Source organism: Abrus precatorius, unplaced genomic scaffold, assembly GCF_003935025.1.
Source record: "Abrus precatorius isolate BTA unplaced genomic scaffold, Abrus_2018 Scaffold11, whole genome shotgun sequence".
NCBI classification, from domain to species: domain Eukaryota; kingdom Viridiplantae; phylum Streptophyta; class Magnoliopsida; order Fabales; family Fabaceae; genus Abrus; species Abrus precatorius.
In genome coordinates this window covers 29,389,567-29,403,258 of record NW_020874303.1, presented here as the reverse complement: position 1 = coordinate 29,403,258, position 13,692 = coordinate 29,389,567, and the positions used below count along the sequence as shown (strand labels likewise).

Sequence of the window (13,692 nt, the reverse complement as noted above, 5' to 3'; positions counted from 1 at the left end):
GAAATGAAAACAATATTTAAGGAAAAACCAATTAAAATACATAAACTAAGTTGGTTTTGTTTAGAAAGGGCGAAAAATGGTATTTAGCTAACTTAAAAAATAATTTTCTTAACACTTTTAATACTTTTTTTCTCTGGATTTCTTTTCGTTACAAATATGATTTTTTCTATTGACATCTTTCTCTTAAATTATAAAATTTACTCACTAGTAACAGTAAGAAATGAAAGAGTGATAGTATATTAGGACATCCTTGGCTGACGTTATTCAATGAAGTTGCACTACTGATGCATTATTTCAAAAATGATTAACGCTAATTTCTTAAAATTTAATATTTTAATAATATTTTCTTTGCTTTGCATTATTCAAGTTTGACGAATGAGGACGGACAGACGCACATGGGAATGGGATGGAAAAGTGACATTACAAACCAACTACCCTCCCAAACCCAATGCCTTCTTTTATTGACTCTTATTTTAGTGAAACGAGCAGCTCGTGCTTTTCGGGTAATTGTCTTCCTGAAAATTAAATGTCTAATTTTTTGTTTAATCAAACTTTAAATTTATTTAAACCAATTTCTTATATTCTCTTTTAATATTTTCATTTTTTTATACAATATTTTTTTTAATCATCTTTCTCCTCAAATACTTTTCTCTCTTTTTCCTGCGTCCTTTATTTTATTGATTGCACCGTCCACACTCGCTTTCCACCTCTTCTGCTTTTTTTTGTTTTTATGAAAAGAAATTAGTTATACACAAAAATGTGTAAAAAAGATAATTTTTATGTTCATAATAAAATCACTTCAAGAAAGCAAACATAAGATTTGAATATAATCTTATTATTGTTAAATTTTACGTGAAAGAAACAATTCACGACTATTTACACACGCATAAAATTTATATAAATAATATAATTCATTTTGTTTTACCAATGAAAGAGACATTATAACCATAATTAAAATAACATACTTTTATATTTTATACTAATTTTTATTGCATTTATCTTTTTATCATGTTATTTATTTATTTTTCTGGCAACATTACATATTTGGTTCCGAGTCTCACTTTCTTAAACAATCGATGAAATCGCAAGGACTCGAACATTGCCTTCCAAGCTTTCATGTCGAAAATCCCATATAACTACCAAACTAGAAACACGTACATATATTCCCAATTCCCATTTTGGTTTTGAAAAGCTGCATCTTCAACTTCAGATTTGTCCAAATATTACAGTTTTTTCTCTGCATTTTTTCACACTCTAAAGATGGCTGCTACACGCAGTGGGAAAAATAAGCTAATGAGTGGGGAATCACCCGTAGAGAATAAAAAGGGACTGTAGCACTTTCGGAAATATCTCAACCAGAGTCTCCAATAATAACTCATTCCACTTTGTCATCATTACATATCCTCGTAATATGTCGGGTAGGGGGGATAAAGTAATGATTTTTATTTTTCAAACCAAATTCATAGCAACTTTTAATGCTTTTTTTTTTCTGTCAACAAACCCCCTTCAATGTAAAAGACTTCCTATTGACTAACACTGTCATTTGCATTACACACTTACACCTAAACCGGTTAAGAACATAAATTAAAATCAACCTAGTATTTATACATGACAGTAAATTATTAAAACAATTATACCCCAATAAAAAAAATGAACTTCAGAGTAAAAAATAATACACTCTGTTATCATTCTTTTAGTTTCTTTAACATTATTTTATCTTACGTAAACTTTTGACTGGACGATGTTATTATTAAGAATTAAAAGTATTTAAACTTTTTTATAATTTTTTATTTTCGATTATATATATATATATAGGAGGATATACTTGAATTGAGAAAAAGGAAAGTGGAGAAGGGCGAAAAACGTAGGCATGAAGTGAGTAGCCAGAAAAGAGGCTAAAAAAGTAATAGAAATAGTGGCACTTTGTTTCCCACTTTCCTGTGTCAGAGCAGAGCAGAGCAGAGCAGAGCAGAGCAGAGCACTGAGCACTAAGCATAGCCTCATTCTTTTCAATTAGAAAACAAAAAACGTTCCAACTATATATGTGCTTGATTCATTCTTCATCACGAAAGCCTTGCCTTTATTCAACTTTCTTTTTAGTACACACAGTTCCTTTTCCTTATTATTTTCATCAGAGTTTAGAGGTATATACATGATGATGGCTGTGAATGGATCAGCACAGTGGTACGTGGGATTAGTTGCAACATCTATCACAATTACTCTTCTTTTAATCTCACCCTTTGTTTCTGCTCATCAAAATGATAAATATCCCACAACCGCGGAGACAAACGACACTAGTTATCTTGCTAAAGTCATCAACTTGTTATGGCGCTCTTCTGGATCAGGATACCAACATATTTGGCCAGTAAGTGCCATCCACTTCTACTATCTGTGTTTTTAGATCTTCTTCAACCAGAACTCTTCTCTCTCCGTTTTATCAATTTTATTCAACAATATTATAGGATAAATGTTTAAATAATAAAAATAATTTATGCATGATGGTGGGTGATTTACAGGATATGGAATTTGGGTGGAGAATTATAACAGGGACGATAATTGGATTTCTAGGATCTGCGTTCGGAACTGTGGGTGGTGTTGGTGGGGGTGGTATTTTTGTGACCATGCTTTCTCTCATTATTGGCTTTGATCCAAAATCAGCAACAGCAATCTCCAAGTGTAAGATGCATATTTCTCTCCAATTGTTCTTTTTCAATTATCCTCTTCACTATTCTATTTTCGTAGGAGATAATGTATAAGCGTATGGGGTCAGTACGACGAAGTAGAAATCACTGACAAAATCAATAATCTGCCATCTTACCATTATCTGAGCTGAAAGTTCTTTTATTTAACATTTTGTTCATCAACTTCTTTTTCCTGCTACACTAACTTGTGTCCTAAAATTTTCCTTATCCTTAACTTATCTTTATAAACTTTCAAACAGTTTTGATTAGTAATGGAAGAGTAATATGGCTAAAACTAAATTATCTATTTATCTTAAGTCTTGACTGCTCATTAATTTACTTTTTAATTACTTAATTTAAGCTTTAAAAGCTTTCTACAGCAACAAATGCAACATAAATAAATAATTATTTCATTTTCTTAGATTGTAGATTTCAATCGCTTTGGTATTGAATTTTATATAAAACAAACTCGCTTTAGTCTTTTAACTTTTTCCAAAATGACACGTTTTAGTTTGTCTTTTTTACTTTCGTTTTTACATTCGTTTTGTCTATTCGATTAGACGAAACATGAGCTAGTGGTTCAAATCATGTTTTGCCTTTTTTATTTGTCATTAAAAAGGAGAAGTTGAAAATTGGAAAATTGTGTTTTTTAAATCACACAATTCGAACTATAAATATAATATAAGTGGTGTACAAGCTATCACCACTTACATAAGCTCGTATTTTGTCTTTTTATTTTAGTCTAAGAGCTCGTATTTTTGTTAAATGGAATGGACAAAACATTCCTGTTCTCTTAAGGCCCACCATGACACCCACATAAAGCAATTTGAGTTCAGAGCTTAAGTGCTTATCATCATTGGTTGACACGAGAGAGAGAGAGAGAGAACTTGACAACATTACGATTCTTTTAAAAATTTATGACCGGCTATTTCTGTGGAGTGTTGTTTAAAAGGGAAGGGGAGGCCTTAAGAAGGATTAAACTTTATCTGTGTTGCTTAATTAGGAGGAAAATGGGTTGACTTTTTTTTTAACTTTTCAAAACTTTCTGAACTTTAGTTTTTTAAGTTATCCCCTTCTGTAGGATTTTATCTTATTCTCAACTAGAATTTTTAACCTTTTTTTTTTTTATTAAAAATGTTAGTTTTTTAAATGAATTTTTAAATATATATATATATATAAAAGTAAAAATATTAATTTTAAAATTATTAATTTTTAGAAGAAGAAAATATTTATTTTTTGAAAAAATAAAAAAATATAAATAAAAGATATAAAATATAACAATATTATTTATATAAATAAATTTTCAGTTATTTTCCTTTTCAATATTAAACATTCAAAAGAGAGAAAAAATTAATTTTATTTTTCTTTCCTTTTTCTTTCCTCCTTCTCCGGTCAAATTCTTCTTATCTCTTCTCTTTTAAACTCTTAAACAAAGTTTAAAACTCTTAAACAAAAAGCCTAAATATTTATATGGCAAAAAAAAAAAGAAAGATAAAATTCACTTTTATTTCAATTGATATTTCTAAGAATAATATTCTGGCTTGTGATAGTGAGTGTTCTATAAATATTAATTGAGTTACATTTAATTTTCTACATTAAATACTTTTGTTTTTATTTTTAAAACAATAAAAAAATTGAATTCTTTATATGCTTTATGTTGTTAACCACGTTGTTGTTAGGATCAAACCAATGTCTTGAATATAACTATAAGAGTTTTATTTTCAATTTTTAAATTGGTCAGTATATATGAAATTACACGTTATACTCGTGCAATAAATTTTATTGAATACTTTTAAACACTAAAATGTAAATATTTTCTCTGAATAATAATACGTTTTCTTATATTATTTTCCTAATAATCATCCTACCATTTATAAAAAAAAAAAAAACATTAAATAAAAAACAAATGTATTTAACATTTTGAAAATATAAAAATTCTCAACATTTTTCATTTAATAATTAAAAAATTATTTAGAAGGATGTTTATTTAGAATCATCCATTCTGAAAATAGAGAAATTTATTTATGATCATTGAAAAAGAGGTTTTTTTTTTCTCTTCCCAAAAAAACGAGAGGTACATGTCATCATATCCTTTGCACACAGGGCAAGAGTGTGCATGAGTCAATGTCTTTTATTTCTCAATATCATTATATATGATTGAATTCGCGCTTCTAAATCTATATTTACTTTAAAACTATCAATTATAACTTATGCGTTAGATACACGAGTACAATTCTAACAGTTTGATTGTCACCAAATTGCCAAATTCTAAAAATAAGATGTTTGCTTCTCACTAATGAGCTATAACTAATTTCATTTAAATATTAAGCCAGCTTTAATTAGGTAGCTGGTGTGAAAATTTTGTGTGGAATCTGAGTGTTATTGGTTTGATCAAAGGTATGATTACGGGTGGAGCAGCAGCAACAGTTTTCTATAATTTGAAGCAAAAACACCCAACACTTGACATGCCAGTGATCGACTATGACTTAGCACTTCTTTTCCAGCCAGCGCTGGTGCTTGGAATCAGCATTGGAGTTGCCTTCAATGTTATTTTTGCTGATTGGATGATAACAGTCTTGCTACTAATAATTTTCGTAGGCAAGAACTATTAAAAGGTTCATATTTCCTTATTTTCTTTTCTTTCCCTACCAATTATTTGACGTAGCTTGTATGCATGTATATAACAGGAATTGCAACCAAGGCATTCTTTAAAGGGGTTGAGACATGGAAAAAAGAAACCATTATTAAGAAGGTGTGTAAATTTTCACAAATCTTTTATATTGGAGTACTTATAAATTTGCTTCTTTTTTTTTTCCCTTCCTTTTAATGCATCTCACGTTATGATTTCAGGAATCTGCTAGACAGTCACAATTAAATGGTAAGTGGTCTACAAAATTTCTATGCTTTGTAATGTTTTCTTGATTACTAGTTAATCTTGCGCTTTCCAAAACTATGGTGCATTTCCAATCTAATTAGACACTGAAATGACAACAGAAGAAGCCGCATATGAGCCTCTACCGGGAGGCCCAATCAGAAGCAATCATACAGTGCCCACAAAAAAAAAAGAAACATTGAGACATGACAAGGTAGCAGCTTTCTACTTTCACTGATCATAATGACAATTTTATTCTTTGTGGGAATGGATACTTATCTATCATTGCCATGCAGGGGTCTCTTCTTGAGAATATTCGTTGGGGGGCACTTGGAATTCTTTTCACTGTCTGGGCCATTATACTAGTCTTAGAGATTGCAAAAGTTGGTATCTTATGAGCAGTTTCAATTCAGAATTTCCATTTTTCTTCTTTCTTTATGTCTACACAGAATGGTGATGAAATTTTGCCTTTGTTTTGAAACAGAGTCACACAACAACTTGTTCAGTGGAATATTGGGTATTTAATCTATTACAGGTACCATGAATACACTTCCTTGGAAATCAAATTTCATCATCTTGCATGTTTTTCTCTCCTAGACGGCATGGCCAAGAGTGTAGCACATAAGAGTTGCATTTGGTTCCAACTTCCATACTATTGATATATATATATATATATATATATATTTGGCTTGTTTTCAGATCCCTGTGGCATTAGGTGTGACTTCATCTCAAGCTGTGCTTTTATACAAAGGTAAGAGAGTGATATCATCCAAAGGAGATCAACAAACACAGTGGCGAGCGCACCAGTTAATTCTATGCTGTGCCTGTGGCATATCCGCTGGGATGGTTGGTGGCTTGCTTGGTCTTGGTGGAGGTTTTATTTTGGGACCCCTTTTCCTGGAGCTAGGAATCCCTCCACAGGTACCTTTCACCCTTTCATACAAGGCCTAGAATGGCGAATGAACAACTTAACTGAGTTTTTGTGTTGAGTCTGTTGACCCCTTTAATTGAATTTGTGACTGGGAATTTTCTATGTAGGTGTCAAGTGCTACAGCCACTTTTGCAATGACATTTTCTGCATCAATGTCAGTGGTGGAATATTACCTTCTTAAGCGTTTTCCTATTCCTTATAGTAAGTATGAATGAAGGGAAATGGAAGTAACAAAATTTAATGCCTTTAAACCAATTCAAATATTCACTTTCTGATTGCTTTGTAGCTCTTTACTTCGTGGCCGTATCCACTGTTGCGGCCATCGTTGGGCAATTTGTAGTGAGGAAGCTGGTTGCCTTATTAGGGAGAGCATCACTGATCATTTTCATCCTTTCTGGCACGATTTTTATTAGTGCAATATCACTAGGCAAGTGTCATTGATTTGTTTGTGGCTGCAAGCTCAGATTTTTGCAGTGATTTATTGCCTCATTTTTTTTTCTTTCCATTGCAGGTAGTGTGGGCATCGCAAATATGATCGCAAAAATTTCAAACAAAGAGTACATGGGATTTGAAGACCTTTGTACGTACACAGCCTAAATATTAGAATTCGAATTACGTATTCAATTTCAATTGAAGGAATACTTCATTGACATTTTTCAATTGTTTTTTTTTTTTTTCCAAATCAGACTTTTTGATAGATTTTTGTCAAGATTTTTATATAATGAAAATGCAGCACCTTTTTTTTTGTCAAACGTGTATCGTAGACTCAATTTCTTAAATGAATAATCACCATATCTCTTTAAGCTTTCTCCACAGTTTAAATGGTTTGTAGTTCTATAAAAAAACAAATATCCTCAAGTCTCTTCAACCTTCTCTCGGAGCTTTGTAAATTAGGTATTATTGTATAGCTTTGTATCAAGTAAGATTACAAGTTGGAGATAAGTGGACTCTAACCACTGACAAATAAATCCTCCTTCATGTATATTCATATACTAATTCAACTTTTTATGTGCCCTTCGGACTAAGGGTATATAGAATTTATGAAATCCTATTACATGACTTAACCTACTCATCACACAGCTCCTTCGTGGACCATCATAAATTTAATATAAATATAGTATCTCTTGAACAAGACATACATGCAAAATTGTTGATCTTTTAAGAGAAACACTGACAGATAATCTTCCCTCGTACTGCCATTTTGTATAATTGGAAAAGTGAGCAATGTAGTTGTCAAGAGTGGAGAGACAATAACCTTATAATACAATAGTCCCTCAAGTTTTCGCCTAGGACGGGTTCTAAATTATTTGGCCTTACATCATAATTTAGCATACTTACGTACTCATGAGAGCTGAAATGTACCTCTCCTTGGTGTTTGGAAACCGTATATGTAAAGGTATAACTAGCAATTTAACGGGAAAAAAAAAGAGCAACAAAAAATTCCATATGAAATATTATTTCTAGCTCCACAAGATACAATTGTTCACCAGGAGATATGCTTGATTTTGTTCAAACGTCACTTCAGCCCAATTTGGATTGCTTGCTGACTAATAAGTTTTTTTTTTTTAATAGTAAAGTCTTATGTTTAAGACATTTTTTAAGGCAAAACTATCAAAACTTCTTAAGTTTATAAGTATTTATGAAAAAAATTAAATAAAAGCACTTCGAAAACATTAAAATACACATTAATTTTAACATATATAAGAAATTTAATTTATTTTACTCCTTTTTATCTTTTTTTTTTCCTCTTCTCGTAATTACTTGTTAAAATGTTTATCAAAATTAACTAGCATTTTGGTTATCGTGTTTTCTTTTATTCTTCACAGCCTTATGAAACCAACCTTACAAAGCTTCAATATTAATTTTTCAGATCAAACTCTTGGTGTTTTATCAAATCCTGACGTTAAAGAACTATGTAAATAAGCGGTCAACTTAATCTGGAGACTCTTAATAATTGTGATGATCTTCATCGTTGGAGATGCCAAATTTTCGTTGGAAAATGAAACATGCAGTAACCGACAATATAACACATTAATGAGATCTGGCTCAGGCGCCCAATTGACACCACTGATTTCAGAGAATAGCTTGTCCACGGGTCACACACATGAATAGTTGAACATGCTTAATCTTACAGAGGTAGCTAATCTACAAAGAGACTTCGTTATAACACCACCCCCCGACCCCAAAAGAAAAAAACTAGGATATAATTAGACAGTAATGTCAATGGAACAACTTTAAGCTTGCATCTTGGAGGGGGCTTGTATGACTATGAGATTGAAATGGAAAAAGGTTGACCGGTACATTGTTTTAAGTATGTTCTTTTTAGTTCATTGCGGGCTGATAATTTGCATAGCTCTTTGCCATTTGGCAGAAAGTAATTCATAGAATAGAACCGAGTCAGACAACACAGACTAAGAGTGAGGGAAAAGAATTTTTTTTTTTTTTAAATGCTTACGCATGCCACCGTAATTTTTATTTTTTTTTCATAATGCTTTCTCTCTATATGGTTAAGTGTTTTTCTCTCAAAACTTTTTGACATGTTCTATAACTCATCTTTGACGACTTGATTCTTGACTTTTAGATGTTTGTTGATGGACGCAGCCAATTCTTTCAAACTAGATTTTGTAGAGAGCTTTATCTGCACAAAACAAGTGTTTCATTATAGTAAACGTCGTAAGTATATAAACCAAAATTCTATAGCCAATATCAGATTGTGTAGAAGTAATTACCGGATTTGTCTTGTCATTTGATCTGTATAGTAGAAGTGTGGGATAGTCATTCACCTGAAATATCAAGCAAAGGTACAACACATCTTCAGTAAACATAAGCATGGATCGTATCATCACGATGGAAAAACGAATAATCCTCAATAAAATCCTAGGATCTTAAATTTTCAGTAAAGATCCAGTGTGCGTTTTTCCATAAAGAAAATAGAGCCAATGAAGTATTTCATGAAACTTACTTGCAGTTTTGGATGTTCATTTGTTGAAGCATCTATCCTTGCAAATATTAGAGTACTTGATCCTTTGTAGTGCTTTGACAACTTATCTACTTGCTTGCTTATGGCATCACAATTGATACACCAAGGTGTAAATACCTGTTTCCGTCATGACTCGTGAGTGCAATCTGACCAAGGAATGGCCAATACAACAATCTTTTGGAAAAAAAAAACAAATCCCAAAGATGGGCCATCAATATTTTCAACAAATTTTGCACCACAAGTGTCATTGTTTATGTTAAGTGTATAAATTAATACATCAAAAAGTAAATTGGTAAGAAGTGGTGACTAAAAATGACTTTCAGATGACACCTTCAATAGGCATTAATTGCCCCATTTCCAAACAAACTAATGAAGTTTGAATGTATGACATAGAGAGAAAATATACAAGGGATAAAACTTTACAAACCTCCAGAAGCACATTCTTTGTGCTGCCCAAGATTTCGTCATCAAATGTTTTCCCGACAATAACATGGACACTAGCTTCCGTCTGCAATTTCCAATGCCATGAAAATTAATTGATGAAGACCTTGAATTAAGTTTCAAGACAAAAATAAATAAATTCTCTCTTTTATTGGCCTATTATATTATTATAACTATAGAGCAAGGTATATATCTTTAGAAATGATTTGAAAATACTTTATGCGTAGTTGAAATGGATTTGATTCACTTTGGTTTTAAAGAGCTAAACTAAAAGGACCACATATAACCCCGTCTGTGCAACTGATTTCTTAAATAGTCTCAAAAAGTAGGAGAGACACCTCACAAATGTAGGAAAATTATCTGGGGAATGTTAAATAGTACTTACATTATCTGGTATTGGCTGTGACTTGAAGTAAGGTGATAAAGAACCTTGAACAAGACTATTGCAGAACTCCTGCAGAATGCCATTTTAACATCAATTAGTCTTTTTCGGTAGGTGATCACTAGAAGGATAATTTACACAAACAGAAGAGAAGATAATACTTCAATATTGCTTCGTGTTGGTTTTGACTCCAACAAATATTTTGAGCTCATGCCATTATCAAATGCAGCTACCTTTTGGGCACACCAAGAAATAAATTGCATCAGTTGCCATGATTATCTAAACTAATAAACAATCAGAACAAACCATTGTCATTAACCAGCAAACTAACCACAGTATTTTTTGATTCTTCAAGACCAAACAAGGTTAAGAAGGGCTTTGCAAGGTTCTCATCATTAATATCCACATGTATAAACATTATCTGCATTTGAACAAAATTAGGCTAGAAGTTCTAAACATTTCAGGGAATGATTTGAAGAACCAAACTGTAGACCAAAGTAAACTACCTTTGACTTGAAAGTTCTTGCAACATCTTGAAGAGGATCAAGAAGATTCTTGAAGTCATCAGTGTTTGCGAAGACTAAAACCTAGAAGAAAAGGGGGGAAATAAGAAGACAATTTAACCTTGACTATTAGTAAGCTAGAATAGAAACATAAATGATTAGAAGTATCAAGGAGCAGCCCATACAGCCTGTAACAGGTTAGAGTTATAATTCATTAGCAACATAGAAAAGTCACTTGGTGATACATGGTTGGACTTGGAGTAAGTTTAGTATGTCCAGTACTGGCTTAGTTTCCATAATTTACCAAGAATTTCTAAAGTATTGTCTTTTATCCAAATTAAAGTTATTGAAAATGATCAAATTGTAGGGGAATATGCAAATCCACGTTCTGAACTAGTAATTCAGATTCTGCATAATAATTTTGCATGTACTCGATACATTCTGAAAAAGACATTCATTTCATTTACAAATACTCACATCAGTTTCAATTATAAATTATCAATCATCCAAGGGGCAATCAGCGCATGGCAAAGCAAATCAGAGATTATGAATTTGATAAGATAAAAGACTAGCTAGACGACCATCATGTCAACACTTATTACTGTTATTCAGTTTTTTTTTTTTTTTTTTTTTCATTCCACAAGTTTTAAATGCTGTTGTTTCTTTTTATTAGAACTAAGTGAAAAGATTTTTACAGCATATCTGTGTATTAAATTGATCAAGTAATTGTACTAACTAGATTGCATCATACTCACATCACTGTAATAGCAATTTAGAACTTTTTTTTGGTCCAAAGACCTAATAGTTTAAACCAACCACAATATCAAATAAACAACAGCTAGTTACTGTTCATAAAGCAAATCCATTAGCACAAAAATCAAAACAGAGATTACTGCAATCAATTCTGATGAATCCTGGAGATCTACTGAGTATTGACAAAAATATTTGAGTGTGGAATATCAGATGTAGAATTTAGAGCACTTTATATCTGGGGGTTATATACCAAAAGACAGACTAGGAACAGAACTGCATACCAAAAGACATATATCCCAGTAAAAGACAGTAGGAAGAGAACAGCATACCAAAAGAATATACAATGTAGATTAAACTTGGAAATAATAGTGACCTGAAGCTTGATGGGGCTGGAGTAGACTCTGATAGAATTCATTTCAGTCAGTTTTGTAACTAATGGAAATTTGTTCAAGTCTACAAACTCTAGTATTTTATTCATCGTTAAAGCTCCGTCTGCATAATCAGGAAGGTTTTGCATGTTGCTTTAGTAAGACCTCATCATTTGGTAAGATTGTTTGGGGGGGAAAACAGACAAATAGGTAAAAGGAAAAGTGCATGTTATACATTAACAAGCCTATAACGTGGTTCCACCAAATTTTAAATGCAAATATTCTACCCATCTCAAGTTAATAGAAAGAACAGGGGATTCAAGCTTGTCATCTCTGCATAGTCCTAATTAGCAGCAATTCAGCAAACATAAAATGATGCACTAATTATTTAAGTATAACCACTTTAAGTGATACACTATCAGTATCTGTTTTACTTCTACATTTAACGTAAAAACACTAAAAAGAACTCAACACATAGATGGAAACCAATAACAGACTCACCATATGCAGTGTATCTTTCAGGTTCGCTCTTAACAATTCCAAGAAAGCGATCAGTACCCTTGATATCTGGATAAAGAACTTGGGCAAGCTCTACCTTACTCACTTCAACAAACTGGGTTTCATTATCGGACTTTGCAGCACTCACAAATTCATCATAATCAGGTCCCTGCAATATGTCGAATGATAAACTCCACAACTCTCATTCATCTGTACCTCTTGTCAATTTGACACTTCTAATCTGATAGTCCTAGAATACCTTAAAACATAATGTCACTTACCTCAAATTTATCAAAGCGACCAATGAGAAACGTTTGATACTTTTTCAGAAACTCTTCTGCTTCAGCCACTGAACCAATCCGAATAACAAGTGTACCGGTCTTTTTTCTTGCCCATGTCACTATATCATCCCTGAAAAAGCATCATGAAAACAAGTTAAAATTATCAAGTGATTCAAGCACCTTCTAATTCACCGACAGTTCAACACATAGCTTTCAATGCATTGAGGACATTATTTCGGATAAACAAACAAATGCACCAAGCATATATCAGCAGCAGAAACCATTTTAAAATGTAGAATTGAGAGCAGAGGTGCACACAAAAACATAGAACATAGAGTAAGCTACTAATTATAAGTTAAGAGTAAGAGCATTTTACGCTGTGAAACCGCCAGAGTAGGGCTGAGAGGTGCCATTGACAAAGAGAAGCAAGGTGGGAAAGCCTTTGACTCCAAGAAACTTAGCAGGTTTGGGATACCTGTCAGCATCAAGTTTGGCCATGAGAAGAGGGGTTCCCAAATCCTTGAGAGAAGTTGCAGCCTCAGCAAAATGGGGCATAAGTTCAGCACTCCTGGGACACCAAGGTGCATACCCCAGAACCAAAACAAACTCATTTCCATTAACAACCCTCTCTGTGTTGTCATTGTTCAGCTCAAGAACGATCCTTTGAGCTTTGGTTAAAACCTCTGCTTCGGATAACTTCACGCCACCCCCTTCAGCTTCCTGCTCCACTTCATCGTCAACTGCTAACAATTCCTCCAAATCATCCTCGTCTTTGTCGCCAGGGACAGCCTCGGAACCTTCTGTGACAACGTTAAAACTCAGTACTAGGAGGATGAGCAAGAGATAGATGAATCTTAAAGTGGGCTTCCTTGTAGACATGTTGTGTTGCCTACTAGACCTGATTCGGGGTTAAGATCTGATGGTTGTGAAAAGTTTATAAATTTGGGGAAGATCTCATTCAAAGTGGCATTGGCACGAGAGTGAAGATGAGTGTGAAATGAA

The 13,692-nt window shown here is 32.7% G+C and overlaps 2 protein-coding genes across 4 annotated transcripts; one reads left to right on the top strand and one right to left on the bottom strand.

Moving 5' to 3' along the window:
- Positions 1-1,965: 1,965 nt before the first annotated feature.
- LOC113856552 (sulfite exporter TauE/SafE family protein 3-like) lies at positions 1,966-7,425 on the top strand. Of its 2 annotated transcripts, none has more exons than XM_027488409.1 (12): positions 1,966-2,365; positions 2,517-2,676; positions 5,079-5,279; positions 5,369-5,433; positions 5,532-5,559; positions 5,676-5,767; positions 5,850-5,936; positions 6,038-6,088; positions 6,253-6,474; positions 6,592-6,685; positions 6,771-6,911; positions 6,996-7,425. In XM_027488409.1, exons 1-12 carry the CDS (start codon positions 2,153-2,155, stop codon positions 7,079-7,081), a joined length of 1,440 nt encoding a protein of 479 aa, XP_027344210.1. In that variant the 5' UTR covers positions 1,966-2,152; the 3' UTR covers positions 7,082-7,425. The 2 variants fall into 2 exon arrangements, with proteins under 2 accessions (XP_027344210.1, XP_027344211.1); XM_027488410.1 differs by having other exon boundaries at positions 5,676-5,751; positions 5,849-5,936; positions 6,996-7,216.
- A 1,067-nt stretch (positions 7,426-8,492) lies between these two features.
- Positions 8,493-13,645, bottom strand: LOC113856551 (protein disulfide isomerase-like 1-6). Of its 2 annotated transcripts, XM_027488407.1 has the most exons (12): positions 13,067-13,645; positions 12,691-12,820; positions 12,413-12,578; positions 11,917-12,035; positions 10,794-10,874; positions 10,619-10,708; positions 10,449-10,520; positions 10,291-10,359; positions 9,892-9,972; positions 9,447-9,581; positions 9,214-9,267; positions 8,493-9,122 (listed from the first exon to the last, which is right to left on the bottom strand). In XM_027488407.1, the coding sequence occupies exons 1-12, from the start codon at positions 13,567-13,569 to the stop codon at positions 9,027-9,029; spliced, it is 1,596 nt and encodes a 531-aa protein (XP_027344208.1). In that variant the 5' UTR covers positions 13,570-13,645; the 3' UTR covers positions 8,493-9,026. The 2 variants fall into 2 exon arrangements, with proteins under 2 accessions (XP_027344208.1, XP_027344209.1); XM_027488408.1 differs by lacking the exon at positions 11,917-12,035 and having other exon boundaries at positions 8,664-9,122; positions 10,794-10,867; positions 13,067-13,594.
- Positions 13,646-13,692: the final 47 nt, after the last annotated feature.

What these genes read in the sequence shown, in the direction of transcription:
- LOC113856551 (XM_027488407.1), bottom strand. Translation starts at nt 13,569, where the DNA reads ATGTCTACAAGGAAGCCCACTTTAAGATTCATCTATCTCTTGCTCATC. An exon ending in TGAAAGATACACTGCATATG is followed by an intron (nt 12,036 to 12,412) that starts GTGAGTCTGTTA and finishes CTGATTATGCAG; the next exon opens with ACGGAGCTTTAACGATGAAT. An exon ending in CCAGCCCCATCAAGCTTCAG is followed by an intron (nt 10,875 to 11,916) that starts GTCACTATTATT and finishes CTTTTCTTCTAG; the next exon opens with GTTTTAGTCTTCGCAAACAC.
- LOC113856552 (XM_027488409.1), top strand. Translation starts at nt 2,153, where the DNA reads ATGATGATGGCTGTGAATGGATCAGCACAGTGGTACGTGGGATTAGTT. An exon ending in AGCAACAGCAATCTCCAAGT is followed by an intron (nt 2,677 to 5,078) that starts GTAAGATGCATA and finishes GTTTGATCAAAG; the next exon opens with GTATGATTACGGGTGGAGCA. An exon ending in AAACATTGAGACATGACAAG is followed by an intron (nt 5,768 to 5,849) that starts GTAGCAGCTTTC and finishes ATTGCCATGCAG; the next exon opens with GGGTCTCTTCTTGAGAATAT.